Source organism: Opisthocomus hoazin, chromosome 4 (assembly GCF_030867145.1).
Source record: "Opisthocomus hoazin isolate bOpiHoa1 chromosome 4, bOpiHoa1.hap1, whole genome shotgun sequence".
NCBI lineage: Eukaryota > Metazoa > Chordata > Aves > Opisthocomiformes > Opisthocomidae > Opisthocomus > Opisthocomus hoazin.
In genome coordinates, this window is record NC_134417.1 from 62,422,804 (window position 1) to 62,438,991 (window position 16,188).

The 16,188-nt window shown below is 37.1% G+C and overlaps 1 protein-coding gene across 11 annotated transcripts in view; it reads left to right on the top strand.

The window, feature by feature from the left end:
- Positions 1–16,188, top strand: part of DGKB (diacylglycerol kinase beta) — a 385,269-nt gene that overhangs the window by 78,630 nt on the left and 290,451 nt on the right. For all 11 annotated transcript variants that reach the window (XM_075419231.1, XM_075419232.1, XM_075419230.1 and 8 more), the window contains one exon: positions 14,369–14,522. In XM_075419231.1, coding sequence (XP_075275346.1) covers positions 14,369–14,522 — 154 coding nt within the window. The remainder of the gene's footprint in view (positions 1–14,368; positions 14,523–16,188) is intronic.

Below are 16,188 nucleotides of genomic sequence, written 5' to 3' on the forward strand. Positions count from 1 at the left end.
ATCTCTAAACACATTTAACTTACTGTAGGTTTACTCAGGCTGAATTAGGAAAGACAAATTAAAGTGCTTTATCCAGAGTAATTATGACTGGACTTTTGTGGGATTTTGTTTTGGGTTTTCATTCTGGATAACAATAGATTCTGTTGTGGTTTGGTTTTATGATGATTACTGCAGTTACAATTGATTCATCTGCATGGTGGCATCTAGATACTGCTTATGAAACTGCATGGAGAAACAAAATGTAGAAAAAATACTTTTAATCATAATTTATTGCAGGAATTAGTCAACAAATGGAAATGGCTTGAAGTCCTCTTGTGCAACACAGGTACTATTGCTAGCATTGACCCGTAAGCATATATATTTTAGTAGATGATGCTGCTCAAATCTTCTTGTCACTTTCTAAGCTATACTTTTAAATTCTGGTGAGGACAAAGTCAAACTTAGTTCAGTTAGCATAGCTCCACTTTCCTCTGGAAAGTCCTAAGACTGTAAATTTACTCAGTGCAAACTGGATGTGAATTGTTGCCAAGTGGAATGGAACATTTTAAACCTTCTTCTGTTGGTATAAGTGACTATTCCAAGTGAAAGATACAGGTAGATGGGCTCAGATTGTGTTAAATCTCAGCAAAAAGTTCATTCATTAATTGAAAAGTTATGAAAGTTTGTCAATTAGCATGCTTCAAATCTTTTAAAGGAGGGATGAACGACATCTTCACATGTTATTTTTCTTAATAAAAGTGTTGTAGCAAATATTTTTAATGAAAGTAGCTGAAATAACCTCCACAGAAGCTTGTAATGGACAGAGATGACAGTTGCAGTTAAAATATGTGAGAACGTTACTGACGTAGAATGCTTATAGAAAAATAATTCTTCTTAATTTTAGCCACGTTATGAAAATGACTATTCAGCCACTTTTGTCTGTAAGTTTTTGCGCAATCTTCACAAGCAGATAAATTGTTTAATTCAGCCAGAACTTTTTGGCATAACTGACTTTAAGCCATTCATTTTGCTATTTTATTTAGTTTTAGTCTGAAGCATGCCACTTAGCCCATTATTCTAAGTTCTGTAGTAATTGTAATTAGCAAATGACCAATTCTGCTGGGACAGAATGCAAGCTGCCTACTCTTCACTTTGTTTAGTACATAATAATTTATGTATATTTTTTCTAACATTCTTTACTGGTAATATATGTAAAATAGATCCTGGGTGATAATGTGCTACAAGATCTTTCTGGAAGTATGTGCTTAGCTTACTTTTAAAAAAACCCCACCTTTGTATGGTAAATATATTTAGTAAATTTATGTATTAAAATGGCTGTGCTGCCATTCAGCGTGACCTGGACAGGCTGGAAAGCTGGGCAGAGAGGAACCTGATGAGGTTCAACATAGGCAAATGCAGGGTCCTGCACCTGGGGAGGAACAACCCCATGCATCAGTACAGGCTTGGGGCAGACCTGCTGGAGAGCAGCTCTGTGGAGAGGGACCTGGGTGTCCTGGTGGACGACAGGTTGACCATGAGCCAGCAGTGTGCTCTGGCTGCCAAGAAGGCCAATGGCATCCTGGGGTGCATCAAGAGGAGTGTGGCCAGCAGGTTGAGGGAGGTTCTCCTTCCCCTCTACACTGCCCTAGTGAGGCCTCATCTGGAGTACTGTGTCCAGTTCTGGGCTCCCCAGTTCAAGAAAGATGAGGAGCTACTGGAGAGAGTCCATCAGAGGGCTACAAGGATGGTGAGGGAACTGGAGCATCTCTCCTATGAGGAGAGGCTGAGGGAGCTGGGCTCATTTAGCATGAAGAAGAGAAGGCTGCGAGGGGACCTAATATATACTTACAAATATCTGAAGGGTGGGTGTCAGGAGGATGGGGCCAAGCTCTTTTCAGTGGTGCCCAGTGACAGGACAAGGGGCAACAGGCACAAACTGAGGCATAGGAAGTTCCGTCTGAACATGAGGAAGAACTTCTTCCCTCTGAGGGTGATGGAGCACTGGAACAGGCTGCCCAGGGAGGTTGTGGAGTCTCCTTCTCTGGAGATATTCAAGACCCGCCTGGACAAGGTCCTCTACAGCCTACTGTAGGTGACCCTGCTTCGGCAGGAGGGTTGGACTAGATGACCCACAGAGGTCCCTTCCAACCCCTACCATTCTGTGATTCTGTGATATGTATTTGTGTGTGTAATACATATGGATATACATACTTACACACACTTATAATCATGTACTAAAGAAAACCTGCTGGTAGTAGAGTTCTTTATTTTTTCTTACCCAGATATAAGACCAGGATGAGACTGCAATGATCAGTGAATACATTCCAGATTTATTTTAGTAATTAGCATCAATTTGTTTTAATAACATGAGAATGTAGAACAAGGTTATGCTTAAAAATCTAGTTATTGCATAAAAATTGAATCTTCTCATTTCCTTTTGGTATGTTTTGTTGAGTTTATTTCTTTGAAGAGACATGCTATCTGCTCTCCAATATTGCAAAACAGTTGTTTCTGATAGGAGACATAAAGGGAAAATTTTGGCAGTTATATAAATATATAAATATCCAAATTTTTCTTGGCCATGTGGAGTATTTGGTAGGAGGAGCCTGTAAAAGCATGTGGGTTTTTTTTCCCCTCAGGAGGTGAGAATTTGGATTCTGCTGTATCTAAGAAGTAATTTTATTTTGTCACCAGAACTTTGAAAATGAAGTATGTAAAAAATATATTAAATCAAATGCTTTGATCAGAAAATGCTAAAGACTTTAAACCAAACTTTACCCTGATGCACAAAGGCAATCTCAATGAGGAATTCTAAATTTAATTTGAATTTCTGCCATATGAACATCAGAAGTATGTTTTAAACACCAAAGACTTGTGTATTCTTATATAATTAATGTGTTGTAGTTTATTAGTTCTTTCTAAATGGTCTCTGCTTTTTTCCCCCATATTTTAGCGTAAGTCAGGTTTTGAAACATTGTGAGCATCAATGAATCTTAAAAGCTTGGACTTTTACTGGGGATGCTTTAGCATTGCTTTTTGCAGCTGATAGTGTAATTATCACTAGATTAATGTGTGCACAAATGTGTGTAATTGTGCACTAGCATTAATCTGTGTGATTGTTGTCACAACATTATGTGTGAATCAAGGCCCTGTAACATATACTACTTTTTCAACAGCTTATTTTTCAGATATTGGGTCAATATAAGTTGTTTAAAGAGGAATGATCAGTTCAGGGGACTTACCCGTGAACAAAAATAGCCCAGAACTATTACTGTCAGTAGTTTAAAGCTTATTATACTCTACAGTTTTGGCACCATTTGGAGATCAGGCAACATAATTTTAAAAGTAATTAATTGGAAATTACATTTCAACATAATTCTCTTTCCATTATGTCTGAAATGTTCTCTTTAATAAGTGAAAACCGTATTTCATGGAAGTCTACTGGAATGAATGATTTTTCTTCCCCCCCCCCCCCCCCCCCGCCACATTCAGTTTTTTCAGGATTATGAAAACAGTGGCTTATGTTGAAATATTTTGTAGAGATTTAAAAGAAGAAAAAGACCAAAGAGAGTGTGGTATTTTGAAAGAATTTATGGGTGGAGATGAATTCCAAACACTAGATCATGCCTTGTTCCCATTTATGTGGCCAATGTGGTGGGGAGGAATAAAAGGAGTTATTATTCTACCCCTCCCTGCCCTGACCCGTCAACAATGGCAACTTTCTTGTCAAGAGACTATTAATAAGGTTGCTTTTTTGCATCTTGTGAGGAGAAAAAAAGTGGTGTGATACAGCTTCTCTTCTCTTCTCTTCCTTCCTTCTACATGTCACCCAGCAGAAATGGTTGTTGCATTTACACCAGCTAGGAAAATGTAGGAGGCAGTTAGACCTCTTCTGCTGCAGACTGGTGTTAGGGTAGATCTTGAGTCAAAGCCTGTCAGTTTTTTCTGACTAAATTATTTGTTCTCTTCAAATGTCTTAATACGGTAGGAGTTAAAGTATTATATAGAACAGTTAAAACCTCTGAATAGTTTTCTTTATAACGCAGTAAAGGGTACAAAATTTACTTTAGTGGTATATATCCAATTTTTCACTGAGAAACCATGTTTTATGTATTCTCAGTATCAGGATATACAGAGTTGTGGTATCTGTACCACATAGAGTTCTGTGTATGTTGGCACAGAACATACACATAAATGCATATATCTTCACAGTATGCGTACGTGGATTTTTCTTGATCTTACATTTCTGTGTACCATCATTAAAGCAGAAGAGCAAATTGTAAAATTGCACAGCTTAACTGCAGTAGGAGAAAGGAAGGAGTCAAATACAGTATAATATTTCTTTTTTTTCCTCAATTCCCCACTTCTCCCCTCCACCCCATGCGTCAGTTGTGCTCTGTGAGATGGAGGAACAAGGGATGAGTTCCCACAGCTCTCTTGCCTTGTATTTACATTCATAGTTAGGGACACCAGAGCCTGAAATTCATAATTTAAGGGATATTAACTTCTGCTTACCACAGGAGGGAAGAAAGCTCAAATGGTGTGTAATATCCAATAGCTGTATGAATGCTTCATATCTTGTAAGAAGTAAGAGGCCAGTGAAAATTGCTTACCATGTGTCAGATTGTTGGCTTATAGTTTCCTGTGTGTTCTTGCTTATGGTTCCTATGAGTCTCATGTGCACGATTCCTCAGCTCCCACCCATGCAGATTTTTACTACAAAACAGATAAGTTATGGGAGATTTTGTGATATCAGTGTCCTGGGTTTGGCCAGGACAGGGTTAATTTTCACCGGACTCCAGGAAGGGGCACAGCCGGGCGGGCTGACCCCACCTGGACAAACAGAGCCGGGTATTCCATACCGTGTGCCGTCATGCTGGGTTCCGGTGGGGGGGAGCTGGGCGGCGGGAACTCACTTGCAGCTCGGGAGTGTGAGCGCTGGTCCGGTCCGGGAGAGCGGCCCTGTGGGTCGTGCGGTTTGTGTTGTGCTTTTCTCCTCATCTGTATCGTTGTTGTTCCTGTTCCCTTTGTTTGCTGTTCTGTTAAATTGCCCTTATCCCGACCCACCGGTTTCTGCCTCTTTCTTTCCATTCTCCTCCGCACCCCGGCGGGGGGAGGGGCGGCCGCGTGGCGCTCTTGTTGCCGGCGGCAGCCAAACCAGAACAATCACCAATTTTAAGAGAGTAGAAGGCAATGTTGTTGTATATGACCAGTCACCTGAGATCATTCCTATTCAGTATGTAGTGAAGGATGAGCAGAAGACAGTACGTTTGTTCTGGATTGTGGAAGGACAGGCTTCTGTTCTCTGCAAATACACTGGAATTCATAAAGGTGATCCTATGCTTTCAGTTAGCCATGATAGATCTTTTAAGGCAGAGTTTACAACCTACTAACTTGGCAATGCAGATGGAGTTCAGCCTCCTTCTCTCTGGCATACAAGGTGTTAGAAGCCAATCTGCTGTCTGGACAGAGTCAGGTATTTTAAGGCACTTTCATAGCTTGTTGTAGCCATAGTCAGAAGATCAGAGACCTGAGCAAGCCTTATATTTTTAGTTGAGTATTGGTCTGTATATGTCGAATACAAAGATAGAAGATGCCTGAAATGTCTGTTATTTTTCCAAGCACGGTCATAGCTGCTACTCGGAAACCAGTCCTTCAGTTTCTGTTTTTCCTGAGATTTAGACTCACCCTCTATGAAATAGCGCTGAATTAGTGTAATGTACTTATCAGTGTGTGCTTGAGAAGAAACAGAACTCTTATCCTAGTAAATGGGGATTTATTTCAGCATATTAAGCATAGATTGACCTCCATATTTTTTTTCCTTGGAGTCCCACATATTCTGGGAATCTGGGATTCAAAAGAAACTGAAGGGTGGGAAGTAAGAGCTCTGCTTTATGCCATTGATGTAGAGTAGAAAGAGAAGTAAGATAAATGCATTCTTTAATGTTATTAGTAAGGTAAAAGCTTCTCATCACATATCTGTGAGATACGTGGCGTAACTGTAAAGAAATATGCATACAACCATGATAGCACCACGGAAAATAGCGTCACATTATTGTCAGTTTTGAAGTATTATGTGCAGTAAATTACAGACTACTCTGTGAACAGAATAAAGTAAGTTTTTTAATACCTGTAAAGATCCAAAACTAACTTTAATATTTTGATTTCCTAGAGTTGAGAATTCTGTAGACAATGTGATCAGTGTCATCCTGGAAACTCTCTTGAAAAATGTAGTTTATCCTGAAAACTGTAATTTATTTATCTTGTCAGTTGCCAGGACTTTAATCTCTTGGTAACTTTCAACTCTTTATAGTCAGGATTCCTTAGTAACATTTTTTCTAGTTCAATGATTGTCATTTGTTTGTATGTGTCTTTTTATGTGTTCTTACTGTTCTGTCATAGGATTTCATGTGGTATGTTGAAAAGGATACACTAATAAAAGCCTAGGCTAAAGAATTTTCTACAGAATTGGCTTTTTAAATCTATTATGACAAAAAAAATAAGAGAACATGTCAGAATGCTTGGTCAAAGCCATTAGGGGTTTCCCAGGAGCTTTTAAGCAGCTGGGGAAGAGGGAAATACAGTGTTCTGTAGAGGGACTTCCCTTCAGATCTTACCTCAGTTCTTTAACTGAATACAGATTATTCCTTATAACTCAAAAAAACCTCCTCGTCAGCTCCATCACCATTTTCCTTACTAGAGTCTGGAAGCTGCTGCAAGTTGGTTGCCTTCAGATGTGGTTGAAATCTCTCAAGAGTCCAAATCTGGGATCTGTAGCTCATTTCCAGCATTCCTCCCCACCCCATACACACTTACCCAGTGATGCCTCCTTGGCTGCTGCTGGAATGGAGGAAAAAAATTAACGAGTAGAGATGCAGTGTAGACTGAGGTGCTAACAAGTTTGGAAGAAAGATTGATCACTGCTGTTTCCACACCACTCCCCCTGTGCCTGCCTGGCTCAGATGTTACCTCCTCACATACTCCAGTCTGTCCATAAATGGCACCGTGTCTCCCTCTCCAGATTTTTCGTTCAGACAAAATAGGTGCTACGTGGTATTACCTTTTGCAGCTGCCGCTTTGTATATCCATATAGCCAGTGTTGTTTTAGTTTTGTATTCTTTCATATTACCATATCTGTAAGACATTGTAACCGAGTTCCTTGAGTAACTAGGTTTTATTATCTTATTGCAAGAGTATTATTATGAGGATAATTCTTGGCCTAAATATTTCTGTTTTATCCTGATTCTTAAAGGGCTATTTGAGGGAAGGAATTTTCTTCAAAGTAGTGGGAGGTGGCAGAGCAAATTCTAATCGTTTGTGTTTGCAGCTTACTTGTAAAGAGAAGGATGCCCTAAGCTTCAGAAAAATTTCCACCACAACACGTTGGTTGGGTCTGGGTTCTGTAACAAAATGAATTCAGCCGAAACGGAAGATCTGGGCAAGTCTGTCTATGTTTGCTTAGTCAGACATCCCAACAAGAATGTTCTCACAGTATCTGGAAATAAGACAGATTCATCTGTCTTGTTTTACTGTTATAACAATTGCTTCTGTTATTCTTAAACAAAAGACAGTAATAGCAAGTTACTTGCACTGATGGAACTTTTTGTGTGTAATATGTTCATGACATTAACATAAAAAAAACTTCAAAGTTTTGGACTAATGCATATTTGCCAATTACTTTTAAAATATATGTAGCATGTGAGATGACATGTTATAATCCGAGAGGCACTGAATGACTGCTCTGAGAAATCAATAATTGCTATTTGCTGCTTCATTTAATAAATAATACTGTATATAATAGTATGTATTAATGAATTTTTATTTTTATATATGCAATACATATATTTGTTCTGTTTCTTTTAGCATAGGCTTAGATCCAGAATGGGTTACTTCCACTCTGAGTGACGTTACCACCCAACTCTGGTATGGCAATTTAAAAAAGAAAAGAAAGAAGAAAGTTGTCTCAGCCATTTTTTATAAATTTACCTAAGCACCTTAATTTTTTCCTTAAGTCCAGAAGTACTGCTTTAACAGCTGAAATATTTTGGTGTCTGTTTTGATACATCTCCCTGACTAGCCTGATCTCTTAAACATGTTCAGATCACCTCCTTATTCAAGGGACTATTTCAGTAATTTGTTCGGTAACATTTTTACAAGTAAGTATTTAATCATTTTGTTGGCATAGACATACAGAAACCTCTTTTTCTCTCAGTGAATCTTCAGCTCTTTTCTGATATTTGGATATGCTGTAAAGAAAGAGGTACAAGTTTGAATTTCCCTGGGCAAAGAAGGGAATTCAGCCAAGGTAACCCCCACTGGCGAGGTATCTTTACCAGGAAATTTTTCTTCCAAAAGCTGTGAAAATCTGTCACGTTCACTGTGCTTTCAGAAGGACATTGTGGTCTCCATTGCACTTAGTGCACAGTGCCTTTTTTAAATTTTTTTTTTCTGTTGAACATGTGTAGTGAGACCTGGTAACACAGATTTATGTACCCTTATTGTAGTAGATATCAGGCAAATGATGAAATCTTCAATCCAGTGAAGACTGTAATATTTTTGTTCATGTTCAGAAACAAGTCTGTGGACAGCTGAGGAAGCTAAAGTAAAAAAATCTAAAGGGTTTTATCAAGTATAAGTTCTGTATGGATTAGTAGCACTCGAGAGAGTCCTTCAAGATCCCAGTGTGAATAAGGGCATTGATGTAATACCTACATTCAGCTTGAGGCTTCTTCATTCCTTTGCTGAATGGACCCATATTGTTCTCATTAGACTGTAATTAGCTGCTTGGTTTTACAGTTACGAACTCAAATAAGGTGTCTTAGTCTGCAGAGTGTTGTGAAGTAAAAGTCGTGCCTTATCACAGTATAGTAATGAATGGGCACAGTTGATAAAGGCATAAAAGACACCTTGGGATGCCTTTCTCTATAAATCTCTTGTGTTATGTAGTTGGATGCAGTGGGGCAAGTCCAGAACATTCTTTTTGTGGTCGGGCAGTCATTTTGAACTCATTGTAAACTTTGGTCTGTTTTTTCTTTTTCAGTTTATTGTATGGATCTGTTTGGAGGGGAGCTTACAGAAAATCAGTACTTATGGAGTAAATTCCTATTGACAGTACTGGGATTAATTTTGAAATTTTGTGAATGGTTAATTAAATGTTGTAGATTTTCCCTGACAATTTATCACATAAAAAATGCATATTTTAATTTTCCTCTGCATTCAGTCATACTGAGTCCAGTTTCATGTTTGCTTTCAGAAAAGCTAAAAAAAGGTTTAATGGTTGTGGTTGACACATTTTATTTATTAAAAAGAATTCAAAAGTTGAAATTGTGCAGTTTGCTTCTGCCTTCTGTCCTTTCTCCTTTCTTTTACTCCAAGGTGGATATATGCCTTGTTCTTAAATTTCAGGTAATTGGAAACATTGATAAAATCTGTAAATGGGAAATGATAATAATAACTGCTTCTAAAAAGTGGTAGTAAAATTAATTTTACATGGATGTTATGGTTTAGATTAGCTGAAACTCAGTGGTGTTTTTGAATGTGTACTTCTCTGGGCTTATATAAAAATGTTTCATTACCAAATGAAGTTTTATTACCCAATAATATAGAAGATTATAAAGATTTATAAAGTCTTATTTTGTAAAGTTTATTTTTCTGAAACATAAGAAAAGGAGGTCCAGTAAACTTGGTGAATTGGTTGTTTAACATATAAAAAGAGGATATATATATGATTATATAAATAATAATATATATTATTTATATATATAAAAATATATAGTTATATATGATTAATATAAATCAGTTATATATGATTAATATAAGACTACCTACCTTTCTGTCACCTACAGGCAGGGCTTTTGGTACCTTTTTTATTTGAATCAAAGCTAAAACTGCACAGATTTTTATTCCTTTTCCCCTCCCTGTCTCCTCAGAATATTTAGGCCAAGTGATTTGAAATTTCTTTCATATTGATAACATGAATAACTACTGGCTGCTTCAAGCGTGTCCTTATATATCTCCCTGTTATGTTGAAAAGTTTTATGAGATCCCTAAACTTTTGATCATTATCTCCATACAACCTGATAGTCTCTTGTTAAATGGAATGAATTAATTCATGTGCCAGATTAATTGTAGTCAGTTTGGTACATCCTCTCACGCTGTCATCCCCTCACTTGGGAAACGTCATGGAAAATGCCTTCTGAAATGCTAAATCCTTCTTTCTCAGATTCATTTGAATTCAGCAGGAGCTTCTGGAAGCCAAGCGACTGTTGAAAATTAGACAATTAGCCTGCATGCTTAAGAAAACAACATCCACCAATATGGCTTCTATATTATTCTGATATTATTGATCTGAACTGTTTAATTAATGCTTGTGAATTCATTAACAGAAATAAATTCTTTTCAAACCATACCAAAATTTATTGAATTTTTCATCTGAGAAATTCTGATGAGTGTGAAATTTAGAAGGAAGATACTGTGGTTTGCATAGCAGAGTAGCTGGGGTTGGGGATAAATGCTAATAACTAGAAGAAGGATAGTTACTTACTGAAGCATCTTCCTATTTTGGGAGGCTAAAATTTCATGAAGAAAAAAAAATACTATACAATTGCAGATTAGCGAAATTCATATAATATTGTGTGGTGTTCTCTCTTCTGTGAGTTATTTTACATTAAGCAGAGCAAATGTTTTGTATCTTTAAGTGTTTTGGTCTGAATGAACCATACTTGATACTAAAACCTGTACTTAATAATACTCTAACACCTGTAAATCTTTACAATGTTCCTCACAGGATTTCTTTTAAGAAATTATTCCATTTTTCTACAGTTGTGTAATGGCTTATGTATATTCCAATGAGAGAGAGATGATAAAGCACTGGAAGTAATTTAAAGTTAGCCTATTTTGAAAGCTCACCCCTTTTTCATTGGAAAGCTAGGCAGATAAGCTAAACTACTCCTAGACCTGCTATAGTCTAGCTCAGTTCTGTTATTTACTGTATATACATTTAGAAAAAGATATTTCCAGAAATGACTGAGTTGCCTTAGAGCTCAATTCTAATCTATGCCAAATATGTTAAGTCCACTGGGAAAATGTTTTTCAGCTATGGAGTGTTAGAATCATGGATTTTGTGGGTTTTTTTCATATAGGCAAGAACCTAATCACAGGACTGTATGCATAGATGGCCTTTAGGCAGGACTGTTGTTGCACATTTGTCTGATACAGCGTGTGGTTTTGCATTTGCATTTTGGGGTATTATAAGCATTTTTGATGTGTATTCGAGTCACTCACTGGCTTCTAACTAACTTTCAGCATAATTTGAAAGCTTTTGGATGCGCAGTGTCTGAACTCTGGTTGTATAAATGTTGCTGCTTCCCTGGAATATAGGTCACAGAGCATGTGAGAGGAGAGGATAAAGCACTTCCAGCTGAAGAAGTCTGGCTGTAGAACAACCTTATAGAACAACCACCCAATTTTTTTTCTTTTCTTTGCTGAGCACCTTAATCAGTGGCAGTCAGGGTGACTAATATAATAAATGGACATGCAGGCCAAGTCATATGTTACTTTGATATCTCTTGTCTTTCCTGGCCAGAAAATACAAGGCAGTTTGGAACACTTGGTTTGGAGGACACTGGAGTAAATGATAATCTGTCCATCTGTAGAAAATACTGAAATGTTTGAACATCTTTGAGAAAAAGACCTTCAGGAAAAATGAAACACATAATTTTAACCTTATTTATTAATCCATGTCTCTACCCAGGCATAATTCTGAGCCTATAAATGGAAAAAATACAGCATTAGGGATTTAGTTATTTCTCGTGTCTTGGTGGACCAGTATCACTCAGGCAGCAGTTTAAAAATATAAGATAGCTGTAAACTCAAGAAGCATTTTTGGTGGTATATACACAAAATCCACAGACAAAGTAAATAAAAGAAGCTTTATGCAATACAGTGATATTTTGTGTGTCATTCCATAAACCTTAACTTAAATGGGATTATAATTGTTTTTCTGTTTTCCTTTTTCACTTGGTTATTCCTCTTTGTATGTAATTCAGTGAAATAGTTAAGACATGTTTCGTTAATGAACAAAATAACAAAGCAATTTCATGTTGTTAAAGTCAGTCAATTTAGTGATTAATGTATTTGTTATGCTTGCAGATAAAAAATATGTTTCGATAGTGTAAACTAATGACTGGTTTACTTGGACGCTGATACAAATTTCTGTGCCATTGTGGTTTTGTAGTTTGTAAACAGTGAATGAAGTGTCAGTGACTTCATTACTGGGGAAAAACAAAAAGTTTGTAGGGTCAGTGAAACAGTGTATGATTTGCCAAAGTAGAAGAGAGTGGCTGAAATTATGTGATGAGACAAGATAGTTAGTCTATGTCCGGGTTGATTATTTCCATGTTATGCCCATCTTGAGCCTTATGGAGGCATTTTTTTTCAGTCACTGCTATTTTGTGTTCAATAAGTGAGAGTTTTATTGATTTCACAGAACTTCTTTCTCAAGTAAGGTGTTCTGGGTTAGAAGCTCAGCATGGATACCCTCTTGCCAAGTTTCCATTTGTAATAATAGTGACTTGCGCAAGATCAGTCAAATTTTGCAGTCTGTGTTGTTGATCCCTAGTAGACGGTGATACACGTTGAAACCATTACGCTGGGGTAGTTAGGTCTTGGCCTTAATGGAAAACACCTTATTTCACATGGACATAACATTTCTACATCTTACAAATTAATAATTAAAAAAAAAAGAGGCAGAGGGAGAGAAATCCCTGCTCTAAAGTGTTGAAATGATATTAAAGTCATTGTAAAAATTATTTATACTGTGACTCAGATTCCAAAGTCACTGAGGCAATTTGAAAATTTAGTTTCAATTTGCTTTTTCTGGTTTTTGAAGTTGATTTCTTGGTAGTCTTTTCCCTGCTAATGCTGCATTCACTGTACTGAAGGAGTTGCACTGGAGTTTTCTGTGGAGAAGTGGAATTTTCCTGAAGCGTGGCGAAATTTCTCCTAAGTCGATTTTGTGGTATCACGTGGCTTTGTGCCTTTATTATTTAATGATGAAAAGTTGCTGTCCTGTTTGATCTAGAAACAAGGACAGCGAGACTATGTTTTACAGATTAATGAGTGGTAAGCTGTTTTAAAATCACATACATAATTGAATAGCATGATTGATAAGTATGCAGTTGTGTCACAGTTATTTTTGAGATAAAACTGAAATTGTCTTAAACTCTCTCTATATGTTTCAGGACACATCTATTTTTAGTGGTTCTATATTAGCAGGATAAAATGGGATCAAAATGCTTTGCATTGCTGTAATCTCATTGCAGTCTACACCTTCCTCAAGGCGGGGCAGCAGAAGGGGAGGTGCTGATCTCCTCTCTCTGGTGACCAGCGATGGGACACAAGGCAATGGCATGAGGCTGCATCAGGGGAAGTTCAGATTGGACACTAGGAAAAGGTTCTTCACTGAGAGGGTGGTCAGTTGCTGGAACGGGGTTCCCAGGGAAGTGGTCACGGCACCAAGCCTGCCAGAATTCAAGGAGCGTCTGGATGATGCTCTTAGTTGTATGGCTTATTTTTAAGTAGTCCTACGAGGAGCAGGGGTTAGGACTCAGTGATACTTATGGGTCCCTTCCAACTTGAGATATTCTACGATTCATTTTATTGCTTAAAACAGACTGCTGTTTTACCAGGAGAAATCATCAGTGAAGTTTCAATAATAATCTCTTACCTTGCTGGCAAGAGCAAAACCAGATTAAGCTAAATGATAAATGTTTCACATCAACAACTTTTTTTTTTTTTTCTCCCTGTAAGCAAAGTTGTGTGTGTCAGCACTCTCATTTGACTGTTGGAACCTGTTTGACAGGGTGATTATTTTCTCTTTGACAAATACCAGCAAAATGTGTGGCCACATAGAAGAAGACAGGGGGCCTTCAATTCCCTGAATTAGGCATCCAAAAATCCCCTGCTTGTTGTTTGCCGAATTATGTCAAAAACTAAGATTTGCTTGGTACATACCTGTGAGTTCTGTAGGTGCCTTTGGTTGCAGTTTTGTATGTGCTGCTAAGCCATATTCTAAGCAAGAAACTGGAGAGCGTGGAACTTAGTTTCATGGTCCTGATACAAATGTTCTGAATTTACTCTGGGCTATCTTACACTGTGCTCTGGGCTACTGTAGCACTACTGTGAGTTTTCCAAGTAATACTTAATTCAGTAATCTGTCACTTTCAAGGATAGGTATGCCAGCCTATGTCTTCAGAAATCAGTATTTTCAAAGACAGTCTAAAATTTTTGGTAACAGAGTATTATTTTATGGACTAGTATGAAAGCTTTTGCAAAATAAACAATTCAAAATACTTTTTTTCATTTTTCTTTTTTTTTTTTTCCATTCTAGACAATTGATTTAGAGGGGTTCAAGCTGTTCATGAAGACTTTTCTGGAGGCAGAGTTACCAGATGATTTCATTGAGCATCTTTTTACATCATTTAGCAACAAAATCTCTCACTGCAGCCCTTTAATAAAAAACAAACCCCAACATCTTTCTGGAGGTAAGTAATGAAATCACAGTAATAATGAGCTGAAGGTTCCCTCCCCCTGCTGTTTTACTTCCAATAGCTATAAATGTATGGAATTCTGAACTATATGTGTTTCTTTTTTGTTCTGAGATTTGTGAAATTCAAGAAACTAAATCATGAACAAGAAATATGATGAAAAGAACTGGAAATTAAATGGTTTTGTCTTTTTAATTCACAATACTGATGCAGCTGAGACACCAAGTGGACAGTCTTTGTCACATTAATGCTAATCAGATTGCTATGGCTACATGATCTTGCTGCTATTCTACTGTATGAACACCTAGAAACCTTCAGAGCATCACACAGGAGGCTCCTGCTGGTGCTCTGCAGTTTCTGTGCCCAGTTACTGCTGCTGCTTTTAGTTATCTAGGTGTGATACTGCTATTAGTAATCCTACATACTTATCAGCTACTGATAGTTTAAATGTCCTACAAGTTTTAACGGTATTTCTTTTTCCAATGTAAGGATCTTCTTTAATGCAGTTTGAAATTTTCATGCTACACTCAACGTTTTTATTAAAAGTGATTTTGAGTTTAGAGGACATAGTGTGTTAAAATACTTCCATGCAAAATAGTGTTAAAAACAGTCTACTGAGAAAATTTTATAAAACTTTTAAAGCAAACTTGCAGAAGAAATTTAAGATTACCTTTCTAACTTGAAATATTTGTTTTAGCACTTCAGCAGTTTGGGAACTCTATCAAAAACCAGTAGCTAAAAGCAGAAGCTAGACTAATTTAATGAAATAAATTGCATGTTTTGAACAGCTGGGATAATCAAGCACTTAGAGCAAGTTAACAAATGGTTTGATGGGTACTTAATCGGTTGAATTCCTTATTTGAAGATTAGGTGTCTTCAAATTGCAACACACCAGAAGCTGTGAATTTGGTACAAATGCTACTAGTTGAAATGTTAGCTTTTCGTGCAGACACCAAGCACTAGATTTCCATAGATGCCTCGGTGTACAGTAGTAATTATAGTCTTTTACATATTATCCATTGAGTCTGACCTGTTTTTCCTTTTTCATGCATGCTGTTCTCAACTATGTTAAATAGATGAGTTTCAGTTATTTTTCTTTATTTAAGTTTACAATAACTGTTATTTCCACTTCTTAGCTTTGTATTTCCTGAAAAAATACCTAAACAAACAAAAAACAACATATTACATTATCATCTTCTATTATATTGTGAAGTGTATATATGTAATGGTCACTAACTGTAATTAGACTTCACTGAAAAGACTTTTTTCTGCTAGCAAAGCTTGCTGACCACTTCGAGGGTGTGATTCTTCATATAATTTTTTTTCCATTTGAATTGAATTCTTCAGGGTTGGGGTTTTTTTTATGCTTTTTAACCAGAACTTTCGTGGACACATCTCCTTCCATGAATACCTACTGTGTAGACAATACATTTCCAACTTCTCGGGCTTTTGTTGTTAGTTATCTAGACTGGTTCCATGTGCAGAGCGGTAGGCTTAGTAGACTATGATGTAATCAGTTGTGTGTAGTATTCAAATCTTGTTGCTAGTTACAGCTCTGATAATGGCTTTCTCACAGGTTTGGGCAAGTATTTTGGACCAGTGATTCAGTCCCTTTCCCTTAAAGATGCTTTGCAACAGAATCTCTAAGGGCATATCTAAGCAT